The following is an 18,287-nucleotide window of genomic DNA, read 5'->3' on the forward strand; positions in this document are numbered from 1 at the left end:
AGGAGGTGTCCATCTACCCCAGGAGAGGGACCCCTACCCCGATCATATCACAATACACATACATACACTGTGCATGTAGTGAGTGACTGACACTGTTACTCACTGCTCACTTAGCTGCTGATTGGCTGTTCAGAGTATCTTTCACTATTAGCCACAGCTGCACGAACGCAGCAGTGTGTGTAAACTGTGTATTGAACTGTCATCATCACACACACAGTAACTGCAGCTGCCAGCAACCACACATTTTTAGAAAAAAAAAAAACTTTGGAAAAAAGCTGGGAAACATCGGGAGAGAAACCTAGCGATGGTTATGAAACATTGGATCCTCACCATTGCAGGGTTAAACATCGAACATTGAAACCATCTGACCGATGGTTCCAATGAAACATCAAATGATTCCCATCCCTAGATCAGAGCCAGATTAACAACCACTTACCCTGGAGCCTCCACACTGGGCAGCCCCCACATATAGCTGCATTACAAACGTGGGGGGCATTGTGGCATATGTTAATTGGGTTTTCTGTGTGGTGTAAGGTCTGATTTTGGGTCACATGTAAAAGTGCACACAGCAGCGTCTATTAGCAGTCACATGTCTGCGAGTTTATGTAAATGCTGCTACATATTCAGAGTACATCCATGTGGCTGAATATGCAAAGAATGAGATGTCCACTTTTAGCATCAGTTCACGCTACACTACCAATTGGTGTGCCCTTATATGCTACCATTGGTCGCACCATTGAAACCTGCCCAGCCCTATGGCAGGTGCACTGATTGACTATGATCTCTTAGGCCTGCTGTGTCTGGGAATGCAGCTGCTTGCATTGACACGCCAACCCCATAATACGCCCGCTACACAGTCTATTGTTGTGTGCACTACTAACCATGAACGCCCATCACTTTTCCTCCACATTTCTGATACTGTCTGATTGATTTGGTAGGGACTCGGAATTGTTAGTTGCCCTGGGACCCCCACAAACTTAATCAAGCTCTGGTTAAGATTATTGTGTGTGTTTTCATCATGCTACAGTTGGAGTGAGCTTTAGTTGTGCTTCGTGTCCTGTAAGAGTAACACACTGTGGTAGTATCAGTAGGAATTTGGCTAAATCCCAAAGCTATTAATTACTCTGCATTAAAGGTGTGACAGGGTAAAGTAGCTTCTGTTCAGTTACACAATAATATGGTATGTCATTTGCTATCTGGAAAGTATTTTGTCCATGTTAAGTATGCTTAAAATGAATAATTAGAAACTGCATGATACTTTTTGCTTATGTACCTTAAGTGTTGTTAAGATAATGCACTTCTATTTCTGTACATCTGAATATAGGGCCTGATTCAGAGCCGGACGCTATTTCAGAGCGCTCGCTCTGAATTAGGGCGGCATTTTTTTCTTTTAGAACCGGCCTCCTGGCCGCTCGCTAAGCTGTGTGTGACCACCCACAGCTTTTGCGAGCGGCCACGTAATGGTCAGGCTTGCGACGAGACCCTTGTGGTAGGGTCTCGTCCATCGCAAGCCCCAGTGAGCTTCCGGCTCTAATAGAGCCGGAAGCTCACTACTGAGGCCGCCCCCAAACGGCAGGCGTTCCTAAGGCAATGCCTCCGTTTGGCAGCCACCCCCCATGCCCGCCTCCAAAATGGGATGAGCTGTCAATCACAATCGACAGCCGCCCCGTTTTGGTGCGAGACCCGTAGCGACGGAGCGCCCGTCGCCGGCCGGGTCTCGTACATGCACAGTGGGGGGCCATCGACTCACTTGCGTGCGCTATGCACTCGTGAGTAGGTCTGAATCAGGCCCATAGTTTGTGAGAGAAAATTATTGTTACAATAAAAATGTTTAACCACTGCTCACAATAGTAATTTTAATTAAAAGTTGCTATTTTCTGCATTTTATGTGTTAAAAACATATTTCAGACTTTAACTTAGCATTCCAGCTGCATCAAGTTAATGTGGATCTGATTATTATAATGGCAAAATCAATTTCTGAACTGTACAGAAATGACAATATAGGGATGTGGCTTCTAACGGCTCTTCGCTCTGTTCCTGCTGGGTGAACTTATGGATGCCAGTGGTCAAAAATAATGAGGGCTCAGCATCAACTGAGGGCCTGATTCAGCAAGGATCGCTATTCTGCTTATACGCACGCAACTGCATTGCTAATATCATCAATGATATTTAAATGTTTTCATTCACATTGCGTACGCAGCCAGACATAAGGACGCCCACTTCCCCTTACTCACATCTGTATACTAGGGCAACATAGCGAAACAACCGGTAACATCGGACTCATACACACAGTTAAGGAAGCCCAGGCCTCACTCAGGAATTGCTAACTTCTGTGCACGCTATGACTCCTCAGGAGGCATCAGGTATCACAGTTGCTAATTTATGCACACCCATGTAACAGCATTGAAAAGCACTGGCACGCCTGCTTTTGAATCAGGCCCTGAATCAGTTTGATGAGTGGCCTGCATGGGGCCACTCCACACTCTGCTATAAAGCTACCACTTGGACTATATTATAAAGGCCAGCGGTTCTCAAACTCGGTCCTTAGAACCCCACACAGGTCACGTTTTCCTGGTCACCCAGCAGGTGCACAGGTGTACTCATTACTCACTGACACATTTTAAAAGATCCACAGGTGGACATAATTATTCCACTTGTGATTCTGTGAGGAGACCTGGAAAACATGCACTGTTGGGGGTCCTGAGCAGAGGAGTAGCGTGTGGCCAGGGTGCCCGGAGCACAAGCGTGCTACCGCACCCTCCCCCCCTCCGCCCCACCCCCCAAAAAAAAGTGTGCGCTGGAAGGGTCACACATTCATACGTACACACAGACATACATACATATGCAGGCAGGGTTACACATTCCTACATACATAGACACACACATACAGGCAGAGTCGCATACATACATACACCTGCAGGCAGGGTCACACGTTCATTCATACATACAGTACATACATACATACACATGCAGGCAGGGTCACACATTCATACATACATAGACACACACATACAGGCGGGGTCACATACATACACACAGACATACATGCACATGCAGGCAGGGTCACACATTCATTCATACATACAGTACATACATACATACATACATATACAAACAGACATACATACACATGCAGGCAGGGTCACACATTCATACATACATAAACACACACATACAGGCAGGGTCACATACATTCATACACACAGACATTCATACATATGCAGGCAGGGTCATATACATATGTACATAAATACACACACACAGACATACTGTACATACACATGCAGGCAGGGTCACACATTCATACATACATAGACACACACATACAGGCAGGGTCACATACATACATACACACACGCACACACACAGGCAGGAAGGGTCACAAATAAATACATACATACATACATACAGGCAGGAAGGGACACACATACATACATACAGGCAGGAAGGGTCATGCATAAATACATACATACATACAGGCAGGAAGGGTCACACATACATACATACACACACACACACACACATACATACATACAGGCAGGAAGGGTCACACATACACACATACAGTACATACAGACAGGAAGGGTCACACATACACACATACAGTACATACAGGCAGGAAGGGTCACACATACACACTTAAGGTGCGTACACACTGGGCGATAAAGTGGACGACTAAACAATAACAATATCGTTATCGTTCAGTCGTCCACTTTATCGTCCATTTCTAACCCCAAAAAGATGAACAATAACAATGACGCGCGTTCCCGCGGGTCGTTCGTCATTATCGTTCATCGGGCTGACATGCAGGCCAACCTGACGATCTTGTCAGGCTGCTGCATGTCAGGGAATGGGGGAGAGAGCCCGGCGCTGAACGAAATCATTAATGATATCTTTCAGTGGCTGTGCTCAATGTTATGAATGACATTGAGCACAGCCTGCCGGGGACAACACTACACGATATCGCTCAGGGAGCATATCGTGTAGTGTGTACCCACCAATACAGTACATACAGACAGGAAGGGTCACACATACACACATACAGTGCATACAGGCAGAAAGGGTCACACATACACACATACAGTACATACAGGCAGGAAGGGTCACACATACACACATACAGTACATACAGACAGGAAGGGTCACACATACACACATACAGGCAGGAGGGTCACACATACACACATACAGTACATACAGGCCGGAAGGGTCACACATACACACATACAGTACATACAGACAGGAAGGGTCACACATACACACATACAGGCAGGAGGGTCACACATACACACATACAGTACATACAGGCCGGAAGGGTCACATATACACACATACAGTACATACATGCAGGAAGGGTCACACATACACACATACAGTACATACAGGCAGGAGGGTCACACATACACACATACAGTACATACAGGCAGGAGGGTGACAGACATAACTGGGGTACAATACCTCTCTTACCTTAATGTGGACCCTGCAGCTTCTTCCTCGACATGCTGCTGTAGCCCCGCACCCTGCTGGGGTTAGATGAACATGTGCTGAGTTCCACCAATCAGGGCTCAGTACAAGCTCCTCTAGTGACCAGGAGTTTCTCACTAGAGCAGGAAGGCAGGACAGGAGCTGCTGTTGCTGCTGCAGACCCGGCACAGGCTGTCAGCTACTTGACAGCTGCTCCAGAGTCCGACTTCAGGGCACCCACTGGTAACTAAGGCGTCTGGAGCTCGTGCTCCAGTGGAACCGCCCTCCCTACGCCCCTGGTCCTGAGGACCGAGTTTGAGAACCTTGATATAGGCTTATCAGATAGCGTTGCCTCTACATCATAAATCTCCCTATTCATGTTTCAAGTAGAGATGTGCGCCGACCCCTGTGTTTTGGTTTTGGATCTGGATCTCCCCAGGTTTTTTATCTGAATCTGGTTTTGGATTTCTTTCCGTGGTTTTTTTTTTTTTAGGTTATAGTTTTGGTTTTGGATCTGTATTTTTTCCAAAAAATGATATAAACAGCTAAAACCACATAATTTGGGCCTGTTTTTGTTCCTACAGTATTATTAACCTTAATTACAATCATTTTCAGGCATTTCTAGGCATTTTTAACCACCTCACAGCTCACAATATTGAATTCACTATTTTTCACCAATACAGGCCAAAGTCTGCAGCGAGCTGGCTGGCTAAAGTAAGCAACAGAGCAGCAGCACAAATGCACGGCAGTTTACAAAAATATAGGACATCTATGAAACATTACCACACAGCAGTGGCAGACAGGGTGGCAGTTTAATAAACTATAATAATGTTAGTCGGCAATGCCCCAAATTGTGCCAAATGTAAAGGAAAGAGGGGCAAGATGGAATTGTCCCTCCCACCCACTCTTTTGTGGGATATTAAAAAGGACATGCACAGTTTAACAAACCAAGCACTTTAGCCACTAGGACTGACACTTTCGTGGCTGAACTCCTTTGTTTGGGCCCCCACAAAACATTTTTTGGAAGGACTACCTTCAATTATTAAGGAGGAGGTTGATGATTAGGGTGTTGGTGGTGGAGATTGCAAGTGCTGGTCCAAACTGCTGGTAGCTGATACTGGACTGCTTGTTATTAATTTACAAATTATAATTTTGTTAAACAAATTGCATGAACTCGCTGCAAATGACGGAACAGGGAGGAGGTGCCTAGATGGTTAATGTCCCTTCCTCTGCTTACTTTGCAAATGGAACAGATGCCTTCACAACTGTTGTCAGAATTTAGATTAAAATAATTCCACACCCAAGACGTTGCTTTTCTGGCTTTCTTTTTATCATTAGCAAGAACTGCTGCCACTGGTGGCTGATTTACGCAAGCCACATCCTTATCATCAACATCCACATTAGAAACAGATAGGACACAAATTTCCCCCTCATCCTCCTTTTGCACTTCCTCCACACTATCATCCTCATTTTTTATTATTTCACCATCTAATACTAGCACAGCTATCATGGCATCAGTGATCCGCTGTGAAACTGGGTGACAGCTGTTATACTTACTTCCTCTATCAAAGGACTGTTTAATAGTCAATTGTTTTTAAATTACTTACGATCACGAATGAGGATGTTGATGATGATGCAGGTGTTGGTGTTGGAGATCGAAGGCGCTTGGATCCCACAGAGAGGGAGCAGGTAGGTGACACTGGACTTGTTACATTTTGGGTTTTGGAACTTGGTGACATACACTTTGATATTTGATGAATGCGCTCCAAGTGACGTAACAAGGAGGAGGTTCCTAGGTGGTTTAGGTCCCTCCCTCTACTCACTCTTGCTTTGCAATGGTTACATATGGCTTGACAACTGTTGTCCGGATTGGGGTGGAAATAATTCCACACGTGAGAAGTGGATTTTTTTGTCTTTTGCCCCTCATGACAACAATGGGCTTTGGCTTTTTCAATCCATGGGCAACAGCTGTTGCCTTACTTACACAAAGCACATCCTCGACATCACAATCCTCATCACCAACATCTTCATCATCAACATCCTCATCATCCTTAGCACCTTCAACTACCAAAATATCCTCCTCCTCCATGTGCAATTCCACAGAAGCATCCTCACTGACTACATCTGCAAGATGTTGACTGCCCTTCCCCACATTTACAGGGCACACAAATGTTGGAACTTGGAGGATCCTCCAGTACTCTAGTATTTAGGTCTGGCTCACACTTGGCAACCGCGGACACACTTGCACTCTCCTCGGGGATTTGTGATTTGGATTTCTCAGGGCACACAGTTGTTTTTTCCGAAGGGCTCTCAGAATCAGAACCAGCAGTCTTCATAAAGAAAAGCCAAGGCCTTATCCTTTCCTTGCCACTTCGTGTAGTGAATGGCATATTGCCAATTTTTTGTTTATCTAAAGGCAAATTTCCTTTCAATTTTTTTTTCTTAACTTCAGTAAAAGTAGCTTTACCATATCGATTGCGTGACTTAAGCCCTGGGACATGGGCCTTCATAGAGGACGAGGAAGGTGATGGCCTTGCACTGATGGCGGCAGCTACAACATGTGGTTCTTGGGCTTGCTCTCCTGTCATGTGACAGCCCTCCATATTTTCTGCAGTCTTGAAGCAGTGTCACAAGGACCAATAGTATAGCCAAGGTGCAGTTACAAAATTCACACACGTGCAGTCATGCGCACACAGAAATAAAAAATTGACAAAAAAATACATGTTTTGGGGTTTTTTTTGCTGGTCCACAACCTGGGCCCAGAGCACAGATTCATGATGACTGGAGTCGGGCAGCACTAGGTTACGTTGCCGACTTGCTAGATCTTGTGCAGCTAAGCCTAACCCGCACAGACACACAGACAATTATTTGAAAAAAAAAAGACAATATGTTTTTTATTTTTTTTCCAGGTCCAGAACTTGGGCCCAGAGCACAGATTGATGATGACTGGAGTCGGGCAGCACTAGGTTGCGTTGCCGACTTGCTAGATCTTGTGCGGTTAAGCCTAACAGGCACACAGACAAATATATATTACACAAAAAATATATATTTTTATTTTTTGGGGGGTCCAGAACTTGGGCCCAGATGGACGCAGCAGACAGCACCATCCCAGATGGACACAGCAGACAGCACAGTGACAGCAGTAGCATCAGCCCTGATGGATCAGCAACAGCTCAGATGGACACAGCAGACAGCACAACAACACCAGCCCAGAATGGATCAGCACCAGCCCAGGACACAGCAGACAGAACAGCAGATCACCTCTCCATAGCCCTACACTACCCACCCTCCCTGTTCAGTCTCCACAGCCGGAGTGAAATGGCGCCCGCTGAGTCCCTTATATATAGAGATGAAAGCTCGCGAGCCGCGAGACTTTGGCCCTCATTCAGAGGCGGTCGGAGGATGCAAGCGGTCGCTCAGAAACTGGGCGGCCGCTTGCATCCTGACCGGCCGCCTCTGTTTCGGTCGTTAGGCTGTGGGTTTACACCCACAGCTCTAATGACCACTAGGGTGATGGTCGCGATGGTCATTGACCATCGCGACCATCGGGGCTTACGACGAGACCCTAGGGTAGGGTCTCACTTGTCGTAAGCCCCGGAGAGCTTCTGGCTCTGTCAGAGCCGGAAGCTCTCCACTGACATCACTAGTGATGTCAGTGGGGCCTCCCCCAAATGGCAGATGTTCCCTTGGGAACGCCTCCATTTGGGCTGCCACCGCCCCAGCCCGCCTTCCAAACGGGGCGAGCTGTCAATCAATCGACAGCTCACCCCCTTTGGAAAGAGACCCGCTACGACCAGCGCTGTCGGTCATAGCGGGTCTCACGCATGCGCACGAAGGAGCCGGCTCCCTCGTGCACATGCGCACTAGATAAACATCGAGGCGCCCGTGCGGTCGTTGACGGTACGGCCGCCTCTGAATAAAGCCCTTTGTCTCTATGGTTTTGCCTCGATTTGAGAGATCCGAGTAAGGCGGGAACATCCGAGCTGGCTTGGATCCGACTCAGATCTACAAAATTCGGGTGGGTTCGGATCTCTGAAAACCGAACCCGCTCATCTCTAGTTTCAAGTAGTTCAGTGTGACGAGAAAGGAGTGCACCATAGAACAGTGAAAGCACTCTTGGCCTGATTCAGAGGTGGATGGAAATACATGCGAGGCTGCGATTTATTTTGGATTCGCAACTACGATAATACACAATTGCAACTTTTAGCATTCCCCTTTGGTAATTGCGAGAATCGGAAATTGCAAGTCCTGAAACGTTCACTTTCAATTTCCATGAATAGTGCAAATCTGCTGGTGCACAAAAACACTCCACCATGGGCGCGCCATCACGATCACTATTGATGCTTACATCACCCTATAGCTGGCACAGTTTCTCCTTCAGAACTTTCTTTAAACATGGCCTCTGAGGCTGTGGCTCTTTGCTTGAGAACACAGCTGCATTTACTGACACTCCTATAACACATCCATGAGACGGCCTATTTTTGTAATCAATTTAAGCTGCCTCCTAGTTAACACCCAGCAATGCCCATGGCTGTCAGCTATCAGTTCAAATGGGTGTAATCGCATACACAAACCACAAATCTCTGCATACACTCAGTAGTACGCATGCACCATAGGAGTTTCCAGGACATTTCACGCATGTGCAGAAGCAAACAATCGCTCAACTGCACAAACATCGCCACTGTGTCCACCTCAGGAACAGATCTGGCAAAAAATATAGTTTTGGGTGGCATTATCATTTGATGCAGAAGAGAGATGTCTCCACAGACCAACCATTGTCCTAAGAGTCAGTGAAACTAGTTTAAACTATTGTAGCTGAGTGAAGCAAAGTTTGTTAGTTAAGGGATTGGGTATTTATCCAACAGTAATGGTATCTGCAGTGGAATGTTATGGCTTAACAAATGGCAACTAGATTCCCCACTAGGTTAGGTTTAGGCTGCCGAGGGGGGGGGGGGGGGGGGGGTGTAGGGTTAGGTTTAGGCAGCAGGGAGGGTTGGGTTTAGGTTTGCCCTATGACAATCTTTTAGACTGATGGTTTCATGATAAATGGACTTTAGAATGCTTTCCAGCAGTTAAGATGTTAAAGAAACTAGTATCTGCTTGCTCTGTTTAATGAAAGCTATATATAAAAAAAGATCACCCTTAACTGCATCTTCTTACATTGGACATAACTAACAGGAATTGTTATGCATTTACATCCCTATTGGGCCCTGAACAATTGCCATTTAAGGAACTGAGGGAACACATTTCCCATAACACTGTGGTATGGTTTCCCATAACACTGGTATCATTTACTTGCAGAATGCTTTGTGTAAAAAGGAGCATTAAAATCCATGCAACAACTATGGCAATGTTTATGCATTAAATTACTGTAATTTAATTTTATCAAGGTCAATGGTAACAAACCTGTTTTAAAAGTAACCAGAGATGTAATCCAGGTAAAAAAAATGTCACAATGAGGGTGATTTACAATGGCCAGAAGCATTGCATTTAGTGCATGTTATTTCAGGTAGTGTTCACTTATGTGCAACCTGATTATGTTTGCCCTTGGTTGCTGCTAGTCTCAGATTGTTTTTCTTGCTTTTTACCGTGCACACCTATATGCTAGCTATAAGAGTAATCTCCATCCATTTTGCTTAGACAGTTCATTAACGCATCATGTCTTTAGGGAATCGATATGTAATGCCGCCGAATCAAATACCAACAGCGGCAGCCCGGCGGGTCGAAATCCCGACAGCTAAAGGTAAGTACTCTAACCCTCCCCTAACCCTCCCTTAGTGGTGCCTAACCCTAACCTCCCCCTAGTGCCTAACCATAACCTTCCCCGTTAGTGCCTAAACCTAACCCCCCCTCCCCGCACCCTAAACCTAACCCTCCAGGGGGGGTGCCTAACCCTAGCCACCCCTAGTGGTACCTAACTCTAACCCCCACCTCCCCTTTACCTAACCCCTCCGGGGGGGTGCCTACACCTGATGCCCTCCGGGGGTCCCTAAAGCTAACCCCCCCCACGCAGCTACACGCTAAGACACCCGGCTTACCTTCATTCGGTAAGCCGGGTGTCGGGATTTAGTAGTAGGGATAATGATAGACGTCGAGATTTCGACGCCTATCTTTAGTCCCATGTCGGGATGTGGGTGTTAGGATATCGACGGGCGGGATAGCACCCGCCGGTATCCTGACCGCATCCCTGTCTTTAGGACTCATCTGTTTAACGCAGTACTTCCAGCTAGGGTAAAACAATTCAGCTTAGAAAAAGCACTCCATGTAGCCATTTTCCCAGGGGTACATCAACACCCTAATCAAAGTGTTATATTAAACAAGTGGATGGGTGTAGGAAGGCCAATAAAAGGCCACGAAATCTAAGCTGCCATGGCTTCATAATTGATGCTCCTGCTCAAACTCTATATTCTGTAAAGAACTAATGGATAGATTCACATAATTAAATATACATTAATTTAGAGCATATTAAATGATACAATATAAGAACAATATTTGCAATGCCAATTTAGTCAATATTCAGTGGTCTGTAGGAAACATTTATTTACATATATCCATATTACAAAATTACCAAATAAAGGCAATTAATCACAATTGATGTTTATTTATGAGGCACAGATGTTTGATATGATATACATGACCCCCAATAAGACAGTGGTTACCAGACTTTTATAGGCACTGCACCCTTGGTTCCATAAACTCATTTCCAGCATCCCCAATTGATTGAGGAAGACAATAACACAAAACAGTAATGATTCATTTTCAATTTATTATTACATACCCGTGGGAAACCCCCTCCCACCCAAGGTTGGTGGTATCACTGACTGTCAGAACCACTGCACCAAACAACATTAGATATAATACATTCTAGCATAACAACAAATACATGAAAACAATTACACATGACAAGAGCATGATATTCTAATATAAGAATGAGTTTGCACAATTAATTACAGCCAGCAAAGCTACTGCACACACAGACAATTTGGCATAAGATATGACAGGGACATACAAGGTAGATGTAGAGCGGACAAGGAGTGGACGAAAATGTGATATACAGTAACATAGAGAAGACCCTGCCAGTGAGAGCTTACCTTCTAGAGAGAAGGGGTAATGAGAGATGGTAGGAGCAAATGGGGTGAAAGATGCTGTAGAGGACTGAGGAAGTACAACGAGTGTATATGAGGTTCTAGGAAATGTAGAATCATTAAGCATGAAACTGTGGGTGTTTGAAAAATTGTAGGTTAGATAATAGTCTGGTAGGGTGAGACAAGTAATTCCACAGGAGCAGTGATAGAGAAGTCTGGGAGATGGGAATGGGACAAGGGTATAATAGGTTTAGAGATGTGAAGATCAGAGGCAGATGGAAGTAGTCAAGCGTACATCAAGAGGTATATCAAGTTATCAAGTAAAGAGGCTAGAGATATATGGGAGGGGCATAAAGGCCCCTATACACTAGACGATTTGGCCAATTTCGATGCATCGGAATGACAAATTGTTAAAATCGTCCAGTGTGTATACACTATATTGTCGCATCACCTGATCTTTTGTACATGCAGTCAAATCAGGCAATGCGGCTGATGATGCCATGTAGCGCTATGCGACAGGAGCCGGCATATTGGGCAGTCAGGCACCGGAACACCCAGTGTGTACGGACTGCCTGATATGTCGGATTGTCGGCAGGAGGGGTCGTCGGTCGCATCACTGGGCACACACGGCGTTTAGTGTGTACCCAGCTTAAGCTTTATATACTTTGAACTAAATTCTGGAAGGAATAGATTCAGGAGCAACCTAAAAGGTAGGAGCGCAACTGTCATGAATCGGGGGCCTTAGCATCCCTTTCAGACTCAGACATTCATTCATCTCAGTTTCCAAGACATCACACGGATGCCTCCCTGTTGTGATTAACTGATGCACCTGTGTACTCAATTTTGAAGAGAGAAAGTATATCTGCACATTCCAATATATAGCATGTTACGATTACATATAAAGTCCCATGATGATTACCAACCAATAGTTTTCAATGATGTAAGTGCAACCCTGATCCAACCAAGTTAGAATATGTTATGTAAGAAAAGCTAGGGGTTGTTTATAATGGGCGCACACAAATAATACATTAAAACTTAACTTTTATTATTATTATAATAAAAATTCCATTCACTAGGAATGGTACAGTAAAATATAGAGGTTAAGAGAATTAGTAAAAACTAATTAATAAACATACAGATCCATGTACAAAGATAGAAAAATGTGATCAATTAGTGTATAAAAAAAGCAAGGTCATACTGTTTGGGTCTCCTAATATTGTGTGAGCATAGTACTATATTAGACTGGAGCAAAATTATATGATATAAGCGTATTCAATATACCTAACAGCCTGCATATAAATACTCCACATTGGTTAGAGTTTATATGAGTTGTAGAATTCACTATTATTTGCGGTAATAATATCCAATCTGCTTGAGTAGCAGTGTTAAGTTCACTTATAATAAAAAATATTATATACTAAAGAAGCTTAATAATAATAATAATAATAATAATAATAATAATAATAATAATAATAAATGTCCTTCTTTAATGTAAAATCTGACTGCTGGATCAATCCTCTAAAATTCATACAATTGCAGGTTGACACTTATTACCTAAATGATATTCCGATAGGTTGTGTTCTTATTGTTGTTACAATGTATTTATGAGCACTCTTAAAGAATGTAACATTCACAGGATGAGCAATATCCTGTAAATAACTCTGGTATTGTAAATAAACCAATCCGTTATAAAGAAAATATGCTGCAGCATACAATAAAACAGAAACAAATCACAGATGCACAACTCCAAATTACTAATTATATATACATTATGCAATCAAATTTTGCAATCAATAGAGATTTTTAGCATAATCATGGCCAAGGTTATGGGCCTACCCACCATATCCAGGTAACCTCTGCAGGGTAGGTCCCTAACATATTAGGGTTCAAATCCAGAGCGCAGGACACACATATTTTATTAATAGATCTGTGATGTTAATCACAATACCAAACGCCCACACATCAATTATCCCATATGAATGTGTTCTTTCACCTAAGGAAATAACTTCAATTGAGGCATAATTATTCATATAATGTTTAGTATAACACACTTTAATTTACAAGCGTGGAAAGCGCTGCCATTACACCGCTATTTGATGTCAGTGATATTCAGACTGAATGAGTAAAAAGGAATAGGGGAGAGTGAGGATTTGGGACCTAGGATGGCATAGTTGGCAGTGGAGAGTGTGGGAGAGAGGGGAAATTGATTTGGTAAGAGGAGATTTTGGCCCTGATGCAGAGGCGCTCGTTATATGTGAGTAATGGCTCTGAATCAAGGCGTGCCTGTTTTCTTTTTCTCTGGCCTCCAGGCCGCTCGCTAAGCTTTGGGTGACTACCCACAGTTTTAGCGGGCGGCCTGGCGATGATCGCGATTATCGCGGCCATCGGGCTTTGCGACGAGACCCTTGTGGTAGGGTCTCGTCCACCACAAGCCCCAGTGAACTTCCTGCTCTACTAGAGCAGGAAGTTCACTACTGACATCACTGGTGATGTCAGTAGGGCCGCCCACAAATGGCAGGTGTTCCTTCAGGAACGCCTCCGTTTGTCCAGCCACCCCCCTTGCACGCCTACAAAATGGGGCGAGCTGTCAATCACAATCAACAGCTGCCCCGTCTTGTAGTGAGTCCTGCAGTGACTGAAAATTCACTCGCTACAGGGCTCATGCATGCGCAGTGCTGGAAGACAGAGGAGTAATCTGAAAATGTAGAAGAAGTAACAGCTTGTTCGTCAAGGTGGAGATGAGGGATTTGAAGTAAGCTTGTTTGGTGAGAGTGAGTGTGATGTAGTGGGAATAAAGCATGTGTTATTTTCTCCATGAGCATTTGGAAAATTGCCAGTGGTAGGGTTTAGAGTGGCGGAGGCAAAAAAAATTGACTGGGGCCGCAGCATCAAGGGTGTCAATGAGGGTGGTGTATTAGAGAGACAGCATTGTTTCAGCACTGGGAAGAAATTAAAAAAGGAAGGACTCTAGAGAAGACAAGAGAGGATATGGTCAGGCCAGTCAATGTGTTGTTGTATGTTACTGACTTTAGGTGGGGATGGGGACAGGAGGCATAAAGAAGACAAAGCAAATGAGATTATGGCCAGAGAAGCAGAAGACTGAATTGTAGAAGTTTGACATTGTACAAAGATGGGAGAAGATGTTGTGCAGGGAGTGAACTTCGCAAGATGACATACATTAGAGAGGTTATAGGAGAAGTTGAGCATACAGAGTTTAAAGGCAGCATTGCTGATAGGGCTATCAATGGGGATGTTGTAATAAAAAAGAATAATAGATCAGTGGAGAAGAATGGGGAAATGCAAGCAGCAAAGTTGTCTAGGAACGGGAGATAATATAGAATGTAAAGAAGAGAAGTTCAGCAGAATGAAGTGACGTTTGACGGAGAGAGTTCAAGGGGGATGATGCCATAACTTTCAGCATTCAGCGAGGGCTAGGAAACAGTAGGCATGGCAGAAGAAAAGTTTTTTGCGGGTGTGAGTTTGTTGCAGACAAGTAGTCGCTCTCCGTAACTTTGTCAAGATCAGAACTCACTAGAGAATGCTTGATGTGGGTCTGACACAGATTTAATAAGAAAATGACTACCATGTTTGTGTACTGGAATGATTACACTACCCATTAACTATTAAGATGTGTGCCACCACTTAAGGCTTCCTATTTGAAGTGAGTAGCTCCTGAAAAACCCTTAAGTCCTCCCTACAACTACAATTAAGTCTCAGTAATCAATAAACAAATAATAACTTGTAGTACAGATATATAGCATGGATTGGCCGAATTCACAGGCAAATTGGATCCGATAACAATCACAGTGAAGTTTAATATGAGAAAGATACTCACTCTGACTAAAGTAAAAAAAATGAATAAGAATGACATACAAATATGATAGTGTTACTGTAGGAAAAAACTGTTCTTATAAACCAAAAGGAAAACATTAATAGAACAGCCAATCTTATGTGAATCTGTTTGTGGGGAGACGCAAGAAGATGGCGCAATTTCAAATTGGCTCCCAAGAATTGTACAAAGTTTCAGAGTTCTACATGGTATTTAATGCTTGCCAGGATTGTCAAACAGCCCTCATTCTGCTGGCTCACAAGCTTGTTGTGATAGAAGCACTGGTAAAGTGGTTAATGGCAGATATGTTTGTCCAAGGTTTTTGGTCTATGTGTTTTAAACCCCCAGGAAAAGTCTGTTCTGCTAAACAGATTAGAATGTGGGCTTTTGGTAAAAGCCAGATATGGATCTTGGGGGCGAGGATGTGAGAGTGAAGGGAGGGCTCCATCTACAAGGCCTGTTCGGCTTTTACGGCTTTCAGCCTGAGAGCAGGCTTACTAGTACCTGCAGCTGTGGGAGGTTCATATAAGCTGTGTGAATGTTTGGTTCAGGGTGTCATTACCTGGGGGAGAGCAGGCAGTCAGGCTTGTTCAGAGACACTGTGATGTACTACTTGTAAGTACTGTACAAATGCCTATGTTTTGTGGTAAGGGCAGTAGGCCCTATCATTTTGAGAGAGGGAATCTGTTGTTTAGTTAGTGCCCAGACAGGCTAGGACTTATTTTTATGATTTCTGTTTACTGCACAATAAAAACTAACTGCGGCTAGCTTGCATGAAAACCCTGGACTGGTGTGCTGTTTCCTGGCTGCTGTGTGTTTGGAGATGTCCATCTACCCCAGGAGAGGGATCTCCTACCCCGATCATATTACATTGTGCAGATGCTAATTAGGTTTTATGGTCCTTTTTCCAGAGCATGTTGTCATTCAGGCATGGAGTGGTGATACTCCTCAGACAAATAATTAACTTAGTATTACACACACATTATATTTATATATACACATACACGCACACATATATTCGAATGCTTCATGATCCATATATTATAGCTGGTCACAACAATGTTCCTGGTATTGTGTATGATTTAGAATGATTGACATACTTTGGGAATTTGGGTACTGGGCGGCAACAGAAGCGTTCTCAAAAACAGGGGCGCGCCGTTTCTGTTTTTGATGCGTGCCGAGGCCAGTGTCTGCATCTTCTGACACAGCTTCACTGACCCTGGCAGCATGAAAACACTGGCCATCCCGAGTAACCTAAGGGTTACTTTGATGACCGATGTACATGCAAAGTTATCTGTTGCTGTATTTTTGGATGCAGCCCTCAGATCTACGATGCCGGCAGCAGATGTCTTTTTACACTGGACGCCTCCTGCAACATTAGTATAATTCCGCAAAGCCGCTGCATACAAAGATGAAGTGGCTGCTGCAGAAGCATACATCTCTGAATCAGGACCAAAGTCTGTAACCCACTGATCGTATTCAGAAATATTTCAGAAGAGTGGGATGGGGTAGAGGATAAATAATATTTATTACAAATACACTACACAGGGTTTTTTCTAATAAAACATAATATTTCTATTGCTTCTTACATGATAAAATGTCTAATATGTGAGTATTATGTCCCTTGTAACCCATTACCATTATATGCCCATTTATAATTGAATAATTACATATTTTCAAATATATTCACTAACAAAATACCCATTTACTCATTGCAGAAGGAAAGAACAAGAAGAACAAAAACCGAAAGAAGCCAGATGGAACAGGAAATAAAAAAAAGAAAACCCAACAGCGAGTGACCTCCATTCCTATCACTCCTTCTATCCCAGCAAAGTAACTATAGGGTCCAGCAACAACAAGAGATTAATGCTGCTATGTATCTTAGACGCTTTCTTGAACTGGAGCACTGCTACAACTTAAGCACCTACACGATTGGCGAATGCAAAAATTTACGGTTAGAAAAATGAGCTTATATTGCCATGAGTTTGGGACTATTTTACCCAGGACTTTTTTTCTGGAAAAGACAGGGTAAATCAAAATGTCATGAACAATACAGAGAAAGCATGATATTCTTGTAAGACATTAACACCTTTGAGGTGATGCTGAGTATATTTCAACTTCGATAGAAGTTACAAAGGCTGGAAACGGTTGTAAGAATTACTAGTGGACCGTGGGTTTTCATGTCGCCAAGATTCCCCACTGTTGCCCTCTCTCTTTTAATCTGTATTTTCAGATGTCTGTTTGACTTAATCTTTGGAGAGTATATGTTAAACCCTTGTTTAACCATATTTGTGGTCATCACCATGAAACTACTTTAAAAACAAAACTTATTTTAAAATGTTACAGAAGAACAAGCTTCTAAAGGAGAGAATGAAAAAGATGTATCACTGACAATGGGACAGTGAAAATGAACTAAAAAAGTTTTATTTTCGAATGGATTTGTAAGTGTTTTATTGTTTATAAAAGATGGTAATTAAATAACATAAGAAAAATATTGTATGAGTGAGAACAAACACACTGGTTTCAAGTTTGTTTAATTATAGATTGCACGCTATAAGTGAGCTAGTTGGATTATCATTAAAAATAGGTACCCAAAAAGTAATATACAGTATACAGAAATCTCAGTGACCAATTTTTTTTTTTTGAATGAGACTCTCTATAGTTTCAATAGAAAATGTATGCGTACCTAATCTGCACTGGGATTCTATAATACAACCACTACTTTCTTGGATGGAAATACAAACAAAAACCCACATTTCACACAGCACTTAATGAAACGGATGCATGGAAAATATTTTTTGGATGAACACAGTGTCACTAATGATGCTATATTTTTGTTTTCATTTATGTTTTCACAACAGACTGCACCAGCAATTTATAGTCAGCAAATCCGACACACAATACCCAGC

The 18,287-nt window shown here is 43.3% G+C and overlaps 1 protein-coding gene across 2 annotated transcripts in view; it reads left to right on the forward strand.

Moving 5' to 3' along the window:
• Window positions 1–17,941, forward strand: part of RSPO1 (R-spondin 1) — a 163,582-nt gene extending 145,641 nt beyond the window's left edge. The window contains exons 6-7 of one of the 2 annotated variants that reach the window (XM_088460501.1): window positions 10,133–10,207; window positions 17,097–17,941. In XM_088460501.1, the coding sequence (XP_088316627.1) occupies window positions 10,133–10,207; window positions 17,097–17,215 (194 nt within the window). In that variant the 3' untranslated portion in view covers window positions 17,216–17,941. The remainder of the gene's footprint in view (window positions 1–10,132; window positions 10,208–17,096) is intronic. The other variant, XM_088460504.1, reaches the window with a different exon arrangement.
• Window positions 17,942–18,287: the final 346 nt, after the last annotated feature.

Source organism: Taudactylus pleione, unplaced genomic scaffold, assembly GCF_031769625.1.
Source record: "Taudactylus pleione unplaced genomic scaffold, aTauple2 ptg000007l, whole genome shotgun sequence".
Taxonomy (NCBI): domain Eukaryota; kingdom Metazoa; phylum Chordata; class Amphibia; order Anura; family Myobatrachidae; genus Taudactylus; species Taudactylus pleione.